This window comes from Ambystoma mexicanum, chromosome 9, assembly GCF_040938575.1.
Source record: "Ambystoma mexicanum isolate Mex_15411 chromosome 9, UKY_AmexF1_1, whole genome shotgun sequence".
In the NCBI taxonomy this organism is placed as follows: Eukaryota; Metazoa; Chordata; class Amphibia; order Caudata; family Ambystomatidae; genus Ambystoma; species Ambystoma mexicanum.
The window spans coordinates 750,584,452-750,600,041 of NC_090931.1; the positions used below are offsets into that span (position 1 = coordinate 750,584,452).

Consider the following 15,590-nt stretch of genomic DNA (forward strand, 5'->3'; position numbering starts at 1 on the left):
TCAGTCTTTATGGGGCGCGACCCGGCCTCCATTCTTGCCGCTCTCGCCTCTGACACCTCGTGGCTCCTTCCTAGCTCAAGGATGCGCTGGAGCGTTATTCCCGGCTCTCTCAGCACTTGGCGCCTGAGCTTGCCTGATGAGCACGCCTGGATAAGCATGGTCCTGATCATGTCCTCTGCATCACCCCAGGCGCAGGCGAGTGACAGACGCCTCAGGCGCCCGTAGAACGTGTCCAAAGTCTCATCGTCCTTTTGTTTGGCAGAGAGCATCACAAACCGCTCATAGTCCGCGTTGGCTAATGGCAAAAAGTATGCCTGGAGGGCGGCCTTTGCATGATCATAGGTTCCATTCCCTTGTGGCAAAGACTCGAAAATCTCCTGGACAGAGGGCCCTGCCGAGTACAACATTGTGGCCAACCTGGTGTCATCATCAACCACTTGCGCAGCCCTGAAATACATGTCCAGGCGGTCCACCCACCTTCTCCATCGGGGCCCCAGGCTGGATGGCGGGCCCGACACATCAAATTCGGGGATGGGCTGCAGGGCAGCATGCGCACGTACCTGCGCCATGGCAGGCGCTGCCTGCTGAACACCAGGAGCAACAGCAGGTTGAAGTGGGGGTTGAAGGGCGGGAACCGCTGCCTGACCATCTACTGGAGCTGCTGGTTGCTGCATTGGGGGTGGAAGACCCTGCGGGGCCACTGGTGCACGAGGATGAAACTGCGCCGCCACACCTTGTGCTCCGTCCTGGTCCTCGGTGTCACTCATGAGCTTGAGCGCACAGGCACCCCCATAGTGCTGATCGGGGCCGCAACTCAACTCTTCAGCCCACAGTGACTCTCAGCATGGACCACCGTGGATGCAGTGACTCCTACCACCTCTGTGATGATGAAGAGGATGAAGATGGATGGAGTCACCAGGATGATGATGAAGGGGATGAAAAAGCAGAATGCCTTTCAGTGTTCCAAAAATTGGTAGCAGAATAGTAACTGGATGCAGCAGGCCCAGTCAAGATAGGCCTTCTCCTAGCTTCCACTCGATGTAGTAAGCCCAAAATTGAGTTAATGCACTAAACATGCATACCTCTGTGTAGATGTAGCTGTCAGCTACTGAGGTGTCCAAAAATTAGGCCTGGGGTCGTTTCAGGGCCCAAACCGGAGCTCCATGAAGTCCCACAGCCGTTGCAAAAAATGGCCGCCAGCCGCGTGAGCAACGCACTACCCGCGGCATGAAACGAAGTCTGACCTTCGACCTCGAACGGGTGAAAAATTGTTCAAATTGTCACCGCCGGGCCCGGGCATCGTTTCCCCCACTCGTCGCCACTGTTGAGGGTGACTGGCGCCCCCCGCGCGCTTCGCCGTAAGCCCCGGCCCCAAGAACACAGACCCACACGTCCGTCTTGGTTCGGGCTTCCCGGTCGCTCTAATGCGGCCGGGAAACGCCCCGTTTATTTATACCGCACGCAACGGAAAATACTCCCATCACAAAAAATAAACACACCCTCCCCAATTGAAGGAGCCTTCAGCCATTTCCAAACAAGCCTCTAGCACCAGTGAAGGCAAACAAGGTAGCCCCTTCTGTATTGAGAGAGCCTGCAGCTTTTTCTAAACAGACATCCCACTCCAGTAAAATGTGCCTGTCCCCGTAAGGGAGAACATTTGCCTTTTCTGGATGCTGCAGACATACACTGTAACCCTATGAAAATGTCACCTGGAACATCATAAGTGTCATTTCACTTCACAACAGAAAAACCTGATGAATCACAGAGGCTTTCCAGCAGGGCACTATATCAAAGCCAAACTGAAGCTAAAGAAGCGTTGTCTTTTGGCAGCGTTTCTTTGCTGGAAATACAATGTATCCGATTTCCCGGTCACACAGACTATTCAGAACGCGAAGAATGGAGAAAGCTTGCCCAGTCTGTTTTCTATATTGCAGGCAGGCTCTCTCAGAACAGTGCAAGTAGCACACGGTAAAAAAAACGGAGGGAGTACTGCCCTGCAAGATGGCGACCAGGCAAGATACATATTTATGTCCCTCTCAACCCCAAGCAGAACCAGGTGCATTCAGGAAGCTAGTCAATCCCAGCACTCACCCAACTGCCACTCACAGGTGCAGCCCCTCAGTGAAAGGCCAACACAGGGGGAGGAGGAGGGTGCACGCAGAGGCGTTGCTGGGGGGAGGGTGTAGGGGGCTATAGCACTGGGTCTTTTGGTTGTAGCTCCGGATAGAAGCTCAGGAGCTACAAGCAAAAGGCTAGCTAGCCCCGAGTCCCGAAACTCCGGGCATTAGTGTAGCCCCCGATCTTTTCCAGACCTAGCAACACCCCTGGTGCACAGTACAAATGCAAGCAGCCCTAATTGCTGAATGTGGGCTGATGGAGCAGGAGGCTTGCATTCTAAGGGTTGAGATTGGAGAGGGGTGGAAGAAGGGGAGACTGGAGGCGCAGAAGGTGCATGGCGCTTGGGTTGTGTGTCTATTGATTAAAACATGTGTTTATCAGTCCACCCACCCCCTGGCCCTCTACCCCCTCCCACACACAGATGAGTAAAATATTCGAGCAACAGACCCACTGCCGTAGGTGGCAGCAGTAGATAGCTAGAGCAGGTGGTGAGAGCTAAGAGTGAACAAGAGCAGGTAGAAGTAATGGAGATGGCTACATCAGAAAGAGATGGTAACATGATGGGGAGGTGGTAACATCACATGGAGGTGGTGATGAATTAAAGAAGGTGGCAACATCAGAAGAAAGTGTGGACAAGTTGAAGGAGTTGGTAACATCTGGAGAAGGTGCTGGTGAGTGGGAGGAGGTGGTAACATCAGGAGGAGGTGTTATCAAATTGAATGAGGTTGTAACTTCTGAAGGAGGTGAAGAATTGACAGAGGTGGCAATATAATAATGAGGTGGTCGTGAGTTCATGATCGGGGTAGTAACATCAGGAGGGGATGCTGAAGGGATCAGAGAGATGGTAACATCAGGAGGATGTGGTGACAAAATGATGAAGGCTGTAGAAGCCGAAGGCTAGAATAAACAGGAGGAAGACATAGCAAAGGAGGTGATAACATCAGGAGGTAGCGCATTGTTTTACTGACATCCGTTTTTCTAAAGTGATTTTCAACAAAAACATTACTTTGAAAAATGTATTGAAATATATAGGAGGTACACGGTTAAAAGGGGTGGGGTTAATAGTATAGGGAAAGGGATGGCTTTGGGGGGATACCCCAACATTAAAAAAAAACAATTCGAAGTAATTGCTTTGTAGAAAAATACTACAAAAAAGGGTGTCAGCACATGGAACCCATCAGGAGCAAGCGTGGACTGATGGCGGTGGCAGCAGTGAAGAAAGTGGTAGCAGAAGAGGTTCAGAATGGACAGTAGGAGGTAACGGGAGGAAAGAGGTTGATGGAAATAGTAGGAATAGCAGATTAAAAGATGCAACCAGAGAAAGTGGTGAGAGCAGAAGGACAACTTGACGAGGAGGAGGTAAAATCCTGAAAGGGGTGCAGGTATCAGGGCCAGGGAATATGACAGAAACAGTCACAACAGAGAAAGAGAGATGCAAGGAGTAGGTGTGAAGAAAGTAGAGAAGATCAATAAGTTAAGAAGAGAGAGAAGAACAACAGAGCTCAGCCAGCATGTGAAGGTTCCAGTGGGCCAGGCATGTGCAAAGGGAGGGAGGGAGGGAGAGAGGAGGACCAATGAGGGTGCAAGGAGGCTACAAACAACAGAGAGGTGATGGGGAAGATGTCAAGGTTTGCTCAACCTTCTCTAGGGCCCCTTCTCTAGGTCTTCATGATGGCCAAGACCGATGACCCATCTGTCCCCCAGAGCTGCTGCAAGAGTTACTGGGTTGGTACCAGGAGCCCCACGAGCCCCCAACAGCACTCCAGAGGGGACGAGGCAACCTCACACAAACTATAAATACTTGTACATTGGCTTGAGAGTCCTAAAGGCCTGGCCACCCACATTCAGCTGGAAAGACATTTTGGATGAGACAAGTTTGTTTGTTTTTCTATCTGGGAGAACACCACCCTGGTTGTTGTTTCTTGTGAATATCCTGGTTTTATATTTGCGATGACCCATAACCGTAATGATCCCTGATGATGTTATGGAATGACAATAGTTGGTCCTGCATCCGTCTTGAATACAAGGGGCTAGCTTCCCTGTCCTTGCTGCTAAAACATGGAACGCCCTCCCACTGTCCTTAAGAGATGAACCTTCCTATCAAGGATTCTGGAATAAAACCAAAGCTTGGCTCCACGGGCAAGATCCTAGACCATCTGCTTAATGATGTACGTAAACTGCCTCCACTATTGTATAGCTGCCTAACCCGCACCACTGCATAGACCCTCACTTGACTTGTATATATGGAAATCTAGTGATCTTTGTCTTCTTACGGTACTGCTGTAAATATTTGTTGCACTGCTACCGAACTGTATATTTTGTAAAAATTGCTCTATCTTGTCTTCCCAAACTGTCTGTATTGTAGTACCATGCAAGTTTAGCGCCCAGCTGCCCGAGGGCTTGGAGCACTCTATAAATAAATAAACTAAACTAAACTAAGTGTCCACTATGTGACATGCCCCCGAACCACTTCCTGCTTTTTTCCATTGTTGATATGCTACCTTATGAATTAGCCCCAACAGTTTGGATCATCTTTCTGCATTAGATGTTACCACGGCTGATTTCTTTTATTGCACCCCTCTCTCTGTGGCACCTCCACTCCTCTGCCCCTTTCGGACCACTCTTCCAAACTCCACGTGGTCCACCGGTGAAGCCCTACCTGTTTTGCCACCTCCCCACACAACATAATCCCACTGCCTATTTTTCGTTTTTTTAAACTCTTTTCCTTTTCACGCTCTAGTTTTCTGGGCTGCAGAGCCCACCTGGAATGGCCACTGTGCCCTGTAACAAGGAGGACATTCTTTCTCCCCTGTCTGATCGGCTTCTTGCTGTTCCTTCTTATTGGGCACATCTCTGTGAACGCTGATTTTTCTTCCCATTCTCTCCCCTGGGGGCAAACTTGTGACCCATGTTTTTTGTATGTCCCCCCCACTTTTTGGGTGTTTTCTTCCTCCCCGTTTGCCTTCTACTCTTCTACTTCCTGTCCCATCAATGATAAACTCATACATTACCATTGATGTGACAAGGCAGCTTGCAGAAATGTAGCTGTAGCAACTTGGCCCATACTCTCCCAATCTATGCCTCCTTGTGCTATTTCACTAGTTGCAAACTAACCTCTTGCCTGAACCCCTCTATTCTCCATCTTTAACTTTACAATTTGGCCGCTTTGTTTATAGATCGACATCCTGCCCAGTAGTGGAGTGACTCAAAAAATCAACCTCGAAAACAAATTAGTTGGTAAACCCATATTGATTTTATTAATGTCATCCATGGCTGGTCCATGGAGCAGCTAGAAATGTGCAGTAAATAGACAACAGTCCAAGCATTTAAAACATTCAAGTCTACTGTAAACGGTTCTATGTAATTCTTTCGAAAATTACATACCGATGCCCAAAATACTGGGTTTTTTACCCAATTTTATCGCAGGGTGCACGCTATGATGATAATGTGATTAATTTACACACTAGTTCTTGCAAGACTGATTCACTTCTAGAAAGCTACTTTAACTCACATCCTGAAAGTGCCCCTGAGACTCACTTGCATGCGTTGCCCAATTGGAATTGCTCTCACTCGCTCAACCCACAACTAGAAAGTGCCGCCTAAGATAGCTTTGAAATTTACTTACCTATCTTTTAGATCATAACTCAACCCAAACTCTCACCTCCCATATCACTATGCTTACTCTCGTCTCTACACCATCACTCAATTAGAGTGCAGCTAAACCCCTCTATCAATTTCGGCCTAGCTGCTCACATACGAACATTAACACATAAACACCTCATCATTCTAATAAGACACAGCTATATCCCATGACAAACCGGCCTAGCTGCACACATAAGCGTCCTACAGGCCCAACGCAGCCAGAACCCAGTCTTGGTGTCCACCCGCCGGACTGCTCACATTCAACTGGTATCAACAGCACCACACCTAATACTAGGATGCAGCTACCATCAGGCAATCGCATCAGCTGCACACATAACTGGTGCACCCAAGCACCCTATGACACCTCATTCTCTCAAATGACCTGAACTTACGGTCCCCGAGGGCGTTCAACCTACCAGAGCTTTGAGGTCATACCAATGATATATAGAGCGCTATATAAATTCCAAATAACATAACATAACATGTATGCAGGGGAGACTCCCCGCACAGCTCTCCTACCCCAATAATCCACTCCCCCCGCCCCACATATATATATATATATATATATACGTACAGTAGAATGGGGCTCTCGAAATTCGGTATTTTGGGCTTTGACATTTTTACATCCTTTATTTTGGTATGATGCCGTCCCCGGTAGGGCAGGCTTCTTGACTGTGTGTGGTATCATGACAGTTGAAAGTTGGTAGCTCTGGGCAGAACTCCTGAGTTGTAGGCTGGGTTAAGTTCTGAACTGGGTTCTGGGTAGAGTTGATATCCAGGTTGGGCTTCAGGGAGTTTGGGGTCAAGGCATGACTGGTCTCTGAACTGGTCTGCAAGCTGAACAGGGTTCTTGGCTGACACCTTGGTAGAGCTGACCTTCAAGCTGGACTGTACCCATGGCTGGCTAGGTTTTCAGCCGAGCTTCGACCCAGCGGTGTAGGGGAAGGGTTCCTGGTAGGCCTTTACGTCGGACATCGCTTGGCGTGGAACATGCGTTGGCATTGAATTGAGAATAGAATGGGTTGCAGACAGGGATGCACTGTGTACAGGTTAGGCTACCAGTCAAGGCTTCTTTCTGTGCAAGTCTGCACTCTAGCACTGGGCAGTAATGGACTCAGATTATGGATGTGCTGAATGCAGCTGAGGTAGGAGGCTTGATTCGAAGATGGTTTTGTTGTAAAGCTGACAGGGTTGGCTCTGGGTTGGGCTCCTAGCAGCACTGTGGGCTGGGTTATTGGGCACTAGTGAAACCCTTTTTTGTCATTAGAAAGATTATCACATTTGTTTGCCCTTCATAGCAACCTACTTCTAGTATTGTTGGCTAAGTGAAAGTACTGCGTCAATATAAATAGTGGAGAGTAGAGGATATTGCAGGCGTTAAGTATGGAATTCGTCAGGGTCGCTCTAACCTTGGATCCATTGGTTTTAGGAATATAGTATGCATCATTCGGTGAAGGAGAAGGAAAACTTACTTCACTGCTGACTGGCTTTGAGTGCACAATGATGTTCCCCGCTCTCACCAAAAGCCTAAGTTCTTAACTTTGGTCTTCAGCTCGAACGAGGGTGTGGAAAAAATCAGGGTCCGTGATGCTCGGAGGATGCGGTAAAGGGCAGCAGGACCCCCACCCAATAACATGATCGTCGTTTTCACTGCATTCAGCTGCCTACTGCTCTTAGACAGTGGGTGAATTGGCCCCAGCCTGCCAGAAGAACCGAAATTGACCTATGTATCATCAGCAAATGAATGACAGGCCAGACCAGATGAGGAAATTAGAACAATCAGGGAAAATGTTAAGTACGCCCGTGAGAGTGGGGCGATCTCTGGATTCTCACACTCACTCCTTTTTTGATGTAGGGATTTGCAAACTCCTGTCAGAGACTCAATTGTCTAAGAAAGACGTGAATGATCATAGGGCGCCTGGACATACTCGAGGACGGCTGACAAGAGGGGAAAGCAAGATGGACAAACATATTCTGTAGATGGATGTGGAGATGTCCCAGCACACCATCAGAGGTGGCTGGATAGAGTCCGCTCTAGCTTGGCTGTTACCCACGCTTTCTAAGGGAGCAACGGCATAGCACCAGAGGATGGAGCAGATTTTGAGATTCAAGATGGCAGTGTGTCTGCTTCACTGCTTCACTCTCAGAGACTGAAGCCAGGTGGAGGTGGATGGTGAAAGGCGGTCCAGGCTGAGCTTTTCTAATACCGCTTTACTGATCCCTTTCTCCAGCAAGTTGGGCAACTGTTCGGCCTTAAGGTGACACTAAGAATGTTAGTCATGAAAGGGACAAACGACTGAGCAAAGGCAAGGTCTACCACACATTTTGTGGGGTTGATGGCTTTAAATCGTAACAAGATAAATGAACACTATTCCAGACAGCAAGTGGGGGAGGCTTTGTGCTGGAAGGGAAGCGCATTTGTGGGGGGATTATAAGATTGTCAGTCGCACTTATGCCCTTATTGTTTTAGTTTTGGCCATTAGGTGGTTCTTTACTACCTTTAAGCCAAAGCTATTGTATTGGTGTAAAGGTATGAGGGAAAGCACATGTAAGGAGGGACATACAGTTTATTGGTGGTATTTGGCTATTTACTGCCAAGTCCATGGTAATCCCTTGTGCCATTCCTAGTCGCTACCTTTCCCTCGCTGTTCAAAAAACATCCCCCAGATATTCATTTGAGCTAGCTCTATAAAGCACTAACATTAAACTTCGGCCTACCAGTGTTATTTTTAAGCAGTCTCCCTACACAAAGGCCAAAACTGTTGGCTGTTTTGCTGCAGTGATTGTAAATCCTTGTAAGTACTATATAGCACTATATAAAACCCAAAACACTCATACTCAAGTCTCCAAATGGAGCCCCTTGTAATACGCTTGGCTAACATAATCGACAACCCAAATAGAAGGAAAAATAAAGAAACATGATATTTATCTCATTGTAAAACACGCCTTTCTGTGTACCCTTCCCCAGTCATGCCTGCCTTCCGCTGCCTGTACATTGCAGTGCTAATAATAATTCTACTGTTGACTTTGTGTCCGGGGGTTCAGCGGACGCATGAATCCTGAACATTCTGGGTTAATGTAGCCGCATAGACTCAGCGCTCACGTGCCATTAAATAAAAAGTGTTAAGCCTACAATATGTCAGCATCGTGTCTGTGGGTTTTTCTTGATTTTATTTTTTTTTACTTAATTTTTTATTTTGTTTGTGTACATAAACCAAATCAAACTCTGTGTACCGTGTATCTCTTATTACTCTTAATGCCTCCGTTCCCACTCCAGAGGTCCTAAAACCCCTCACGGTGGCACGTCAGGAGTATCAAGTTCCCTCAGGTATGTTCTCAGAGGCGTCCAGATGTCTTTGGGCCTGGTACGCGCAGGTAGCGACGCTGCGTATCTTGTTTCCCATTCTTCACAGTACAACATACATCTCAACCATTGTTTATTTTATTTATTTTATTTTATTTTATTTATTTATTTGTAAAGCGCTGAAAGCCCACGGGCATCAGAGCGCTGACAAGAAGACAGGTCAACGAATAGTGATAAACAGGACACAAGTAGATTGACCAATTTCCTCAAAGAGATTTAGCCAGTTCCATTTTACATTTTGGGTCCTGTCTCTTGCTCCAACCTCTCGCTATCAATGACCACCCCAACACTGACGCCAATCCCTAGCTCTGTTCCTTCAAGAATCCCCACTCCCTCAAAGACAACTAGCAACCAAGCCTTAGGTGTGTCCGATACTTGCTGATCCATCATCTTCCCTATGGCCTCCACTATTTGACCCCACAGATTATTCGCATCTTTGCACTGCCACGCCATGTGCATAAAGTCTGCATTCTATTGATGACACTTCATTCGGAGAACCTATTGGGATAATACTTATGGAGCTGTGCCAGGGTATAACACATTTGTTGTAACCATTTAAATTGGGTCAACCTATACCGGTTATTCATGGATATCTTCCTTGTCTGTGTACATGCCGGCAGCCACTGCCTATCCATCATCGTAATCCCAATAGCACTATCCCACCTTTCGCTAAAGACACTAGTCGGAGTACCTAAGAGGGCCTGTGATATACAGTGCAATCGTGTTTGCCACTGGTTCCCCTGGGAAACAATGCCATACTGTCTGTATCTCCTGTCTCAACCTGTAATATAAGAGCACGGTGATCGCATTACACGGACTGTTCCTTCAGCTGTTCTATTGTTTTTTTTTTAATTCTTTATTTTAATTTTAGTACTTAGAACAGGACTGAACAGTAAATCACAAAATATCATAGCACAGCATAAAGGATACAAACATGTAGGAATAGAAAAAAAAGAAAAAAAAGAAAGAATTTCTATTGTTAAAAACCTTCCTTCTTACATTATATCAATGCCCAACCCTTCAAAGTATACTCTAAATATTTGTTCCATTTTCACAGTTATTCCACGTGCTCCATAAATTGAGAACTCACGGGAGTATAGCCAGCCGGTCTTCCCCTATAATCTTCGCCATCTTATCCTATGCTAAGAATGTGACTTCTACCAGTTGTATTTCATTTCGCGTAGTCTGACAGGAGCCCCATAGGCTCACCCTGAGGTTCTCCGGGTGGATTGTAGCCTTTGCTCTCCCCACATTTCACCCAAGGGAGCCCACCACCATACTGCCTATTGAATCTGTACCACAAGATAATAAATATACATATAAGGGAACACCAATCCTCCCCTTTCAGATGGGTTAGTTAGAATGTCATACTCAATCCTGGGTTGCTGTCTTCCGCATGCTAGTTTAATCATTAGGCGTCTAGCCCTTGTCCAAAACTGCATAGGGGGTACCACTGGTACATTATAAAAAATATATAGAAGTTTGGGAACCAGTACCATTTTGGCCAACGAGAGCCAGGCCGCCTGAGAAATAGGGAGAGGTATCCATGTGTCAACCTTGTGCTCTATCTGCTCCAAAGTCTTTACATAATTTTCAGCACAGAGAATCGAGATATCCATAGCTATCAACCCCCCCAAATATCTAATGCCCCATAGGCACCATCTAAGTTCTGCCATTATATCCTCCCACATGACAGCAGCCATCAATGGCAGTACCTCCGACTTATCCCGGTTAGCTTTCAACCCTGAGAGTTTCCCGAATGCTTGTACATCCTGTATAAGAGGGAGCAAGTTGTTCTTGGGGTCCTTAACAGGTCCTTAACAAAGAGAAGGGGCAAGAGAGGGCAGCCTTGTCTTGAACCCCGAATTGGGCTTAATGGAGCTGATAGCTTTTTATTCGTCAGAACCATAGCTCTATAGGAAGAGTAGAGGAGTCATATCCATTGTATATACACGTTGCCTAACCCTGACCAATGCACAACTTTAAATAGAAAAGGCCATTGAACCGAGTCAACCGCCTTCTCTGCGTCAAGAGAGGCCACTATAGCTGGTACTGATATGCTAATATTGTGGTTGAGAGCAAAAAGTCTCTGTGAGTTATTCTGAGTTGATCTACCTCGGATAAACCCTGCTTAGTCTGGGCAGACTATAACTGGCATATGCGGTTGTGATCGGTTTGCAAGCAGTCAAGCCAACATTTTATTGTCAGTATTTACCAGCGATGGTGGTCTGTATGAAGCACAGTTCGCTGAATCTTTCTGGGGTTTTAGTAAGATCATCACAAGTGTGGACCACGTAGACGCTGGGAGCACACCTCTACCCAAGGCTGACTCGTCAATGCTCAAGATGTGAGGAACAAGCCCGTCTGCAAATTCCTTGTAAAACTCAGTCGTGAGGTCGTTCGTCCCGGGGCTTTATTATTCGGTAAGGACACAATCACTTTCTTTATCCCTTCCGCTATTAGTGGGGTGTTTAATAATATAGCCTGTTTGGGATCAAGACATCTCATGGTAATCTGGTCAAAAAAATAACCTAATTCAGTCTTGTCTGCCTCCGACCGAGACGTACAGAAGGATCTATAGTAGTCCCGAAATATCTAATTGGTGTCCTCATCTCTTACTACCTCGCTAGTCTTTTGACTTAACCTGAATAATATTCACTGCTTCCAGTTCTTTACGGATGGCCAAAGTTCGGCTCCGGCAGTTCCCCTCTTCATACGATGCCGCCATCGCCGGCCCGCTATAAATGTAGCCTCTCTAGCAGCTAAATCTGCAAATTCCCTCCTCCCCCCTCGAGCAATCACCTCCCGCCAACCTCCGTTTGCCTGATCTCCAATGTTTTCATTTCATCTTCCAGAGTTCTGAGGCTAGCTTGCAGAGCTTTCAGGAGGACCCCTGCTTTCTTTGACATAGAGCTGCCCCTAATACACACTTTAAAGGTCTCCCACACCACCCCTAGGTCTTGTACTCAGCCTACGTCATCCAAGAAAAAATTGTCAATATCTTGTACCATTTCATCCCGGAAGATTGGGTCCTCTAGTGTCCTATTCTTAAACCGCCAGGGTCAGAGCCGTGATCGTGGGACCCACCCCTGCTACATGTAACAACAACTAGGGAGTGATCAGACAGCGTTCTAGGAAGCAATTCCACATCCTCCACACGTCAAGCCACATTAGGGGCAGCTATGATATAGTTTATTTCGGATGCAAAGTCATATGCACTCGAATAGTATGTATAGTTCCTCTACAGTGGGCATTTAAATCTCCATGCGTCTACCAGCCTGTGATATTCTGCAATGCTTTTCCATGTCCCAACTGCCTTGGGGAGCCACACTTGGGTCTTGCTAGCCCTATCCATATCAAGAGTGAGAGAGAAATGAAAATCTCCCGCCCACAGTATCATGTATTCTTCAAATGTATGCAGATGTTGTGTTTTTTCTTTAGATTGCTGCACCTGTGAGAAGCTGCATCTGGCCTTTTTACACAGATATTCTACATTGGGGTCTATAACACAGTTAAAATGTAACAGAAAAAGAAACAGAATGGGGCATAAATATGTATAATTTTGCAAAACTCTCTCTTTCTTTGGCTAGGCTCAGGGATTTGCCACTGCTAGCTCGCAAGATGTTTTGGACTACAACTCCCGTCAGTCAAATCCTGCGCAGTCAATAGTAGGGCCGCATGGGATTTGTAGTCCAAAACATCTGGAGCGACACAGATTGCAGACCCCTGGGCTAGGGGTTGAGGTGAGGAAAATGTCACTTTTCTAAAAGGGCAGGAACTAACATTACACCAGCAGAGCCCCTCTTGTATATATTTGTTTATATATTTATTGGATTCACAAATGAGGAAGTCCGCATCTGTGATGTTCATGTTATATCTTTATGTTGCCACAGCAACCTGCACATACAGTGTTCACAATCTGTTGCAGTCCGGCCCTCCATGCTATGGACCACGCACTTCGTGCTAGTGACATGTTCCCAGTCCTTTTACAAGTAGGGGTCTTGTTAGGCATTTCTCCCCTTCAATATAAGGGTAGAAAGGAACATCTGTAAACTAATGTGACGGAGGACCTGGGCACTGGTGTTCGGGCAATTGTGAGGCAGACAAGGGTGAAAATAAACATTGGCAAAGTCAACAGTTTTGACTTTTGAGAAGGCATGGGCTAGGCATTTTCCAGAAAATGCTGGTCCAATACCTATATGATAGCCAAAACGTTCTTGTTCATAACATTGCCAAGGTCTGACGGAGTTCTGGCACAGCTCCAGGAATGACAGGCCTGGTAGAGCAAGCAATGCTTGAACTGAAGAAAACAGCTTCCGGCAAGTGTGTTGCTAGGTTTGGAAAAGACCCGGGGCTATGCTGATGTCAGAACTGTCAGGACTGGGGCTAGGTAGCCTTTTGGTTGTAGCTCTTGAGATTCTATCCGGGGCTTCAACCAAAAGACCAGGGGCTATATCCAACTTAGCCCACCCCCGCCCCCTTGCAACGCCTCTGGCTTCCGGGTCAGTACTTAGCATCCACAATAATCGTGTGCCCATCTTTTTGTTTGGCAAGAGGTACAGCTCTATGGTAAACTGTTTAAAGGAGCTGTGTGCTCTTTCCTACTGGTAAAGTCATAATATTTGCGCCACTCCTCTTTCCTCTTCTGTAGCGACTTCATGTTTGAATTCAATTGACAGACGTGATGAAACCAATATTTGGCTAAGTAAAACGGGGTGACAGCATTGATGGCAGAGCTCACAGAAGTCAACAAATAGAGCAATGCAATAAGTAAAGAATTAATACAAAAAATAAAAAATAAAAAGCAATGCGCTGGATGAGACATTCTGCTGGCCAATGACACGGGAAGAAAGGAAAGGAATGTGGGCACTGGAAAGCAGCCAATGAAATACCTGTATGGGCATGCTCGCCGCTGCCACTACTCGCCGCTCTTCTCGCAGGCAATTGGAGATGACCACCGCCATATGCATAGGGTTGCACTGATACTTGCCCTGGGAACAGAAAGCAATGACGTAAATGATGCTGCATAAGGTTATAGGGAGATATGCTCAAATATAAAAAAATCTGCTCGTGCCCCATTGACCTTTGAACTTCCATGTAAATAACATGTAAATAACAACAAATATAGAAAAACATGTTTTCGCAGCTCGATATTTTAAAAATATGTGGGCTAGTGACATAGGTTAGCATGCATTTATTAAGAATGGCATAAACACCCCAAATACACGGCCACCCCACAAATTAGCAGCCGGCAAAATTATAGGAGAATAAATTACACAGGTTCATTGACGTACAATCCAGTTACAAAAACACTTCCCTTGCAGGTGCCGCCCTTGAGGACACAGTTGTGGTACACGCACAACTCAGGAACTAGCCCTTCCACTTGCTCAGTTCGCTGGGTGGGGGCGGTCGACATGGGGTACCCTCCCTATTGTTGTTACATGTAGCAGGGTGGGTCCCACGATCACGGCTCTGACCCTGGCGGTTTAAGAATAGGGTATCTGGCACCTCCTGGTTCCCTTGTTAAGACGTCATCTAGGTGGGCCCATTGAACCCGCTCACTCCTTTGCCCATGACCTTTGTGTATTTGAGACCCACACATCTTCTCCATCCTCCTTGCTGTGCCCTCGCTTCTGCCCTCATCCCCTAGGAGTGTCCCATGACTCAAAGCATCTTTCCATCTGAGGGAGAAAAGCAAAAGACGTTACAATCTGCCATGAAAATAATGGCCTTCTTTTCTTCTGTATGTGCATTATATTTATGACATAGTGCCAAACAATGCAGTTCATTTTACTTGAAATGTCTCTGTAGTTGCTAGTGAGGCAGCAAACCTCTGTTTCCACAATGCAATTAATTAGTTGTGGCTATTACGTGCAACTTGATCACCACCCAAAAGCTGAAGCTATTACATTGAGGTACATATAAGGAGGAGATGGGGTGTGAGGAGGGACCCACCTCCCTTGGGCATTGTTTGGTTATTTTCCCACCCATTGACCACTCAAGGCTATGCTAATCCTTGTGGCCATTCCCACTCATTACATGCCCATTGCACCCAAAATAAATCCCTCCCGGGATCTCCTTCAGCTAGCAATATCCAATTTTGTGCAGTATTGCGCTTGCCTTGTTATTTCTAATCAATTTCCTAGAAGTTATGGCTTAATTGCTGCTGTGCTGTAAATGAGCTCCTGCTTTTGTACTAATAATGTCTTAACAAAGTATGACTTCAGCCACCTGATTTATAAGCCATATATGTACCCTTGCATCTGCTCCAGGCACTGAAGTTCTCTTAAAAACTAGCATTTGCACTGCAAACAGTTTTGGCTTGTGTATAGGTATTAGATAGGAATTTGCTAGGGACTCACGTCATATGCACAGGTTCCATGCACAATGTTCAAACTATTGCCATTGTATGGACATGTAGTACCATAATCACAACTGAAGGGTAATGGCTTTAAGATTTAGAATT

General features: G+C 46.4%; 1 protein-coding gene across 1 annotated transcript in view; it reads right to left on the reverse strand.

Annotated features, from left to right (window-relative positions):
* The window catches only part of STAT4 (signal transducer and activator of transcription 4), a 632,296-nt gene that overhangs the window by 440,477 nt on the left and 176,229 nt on the right, over window positions 1-15,590 (reverse strand). Inside the window, exon 4 of the mRNA XM_069615680.1 lies at window positions 14,017-14,115. Coding sequence (XP_069471781.1) covers window positions 14,017-14,115 — 99 coding nt within the window. The remainder of the gene's footprint in view (window positions 1-14,016; window positions 14,116-15,590) is intronic.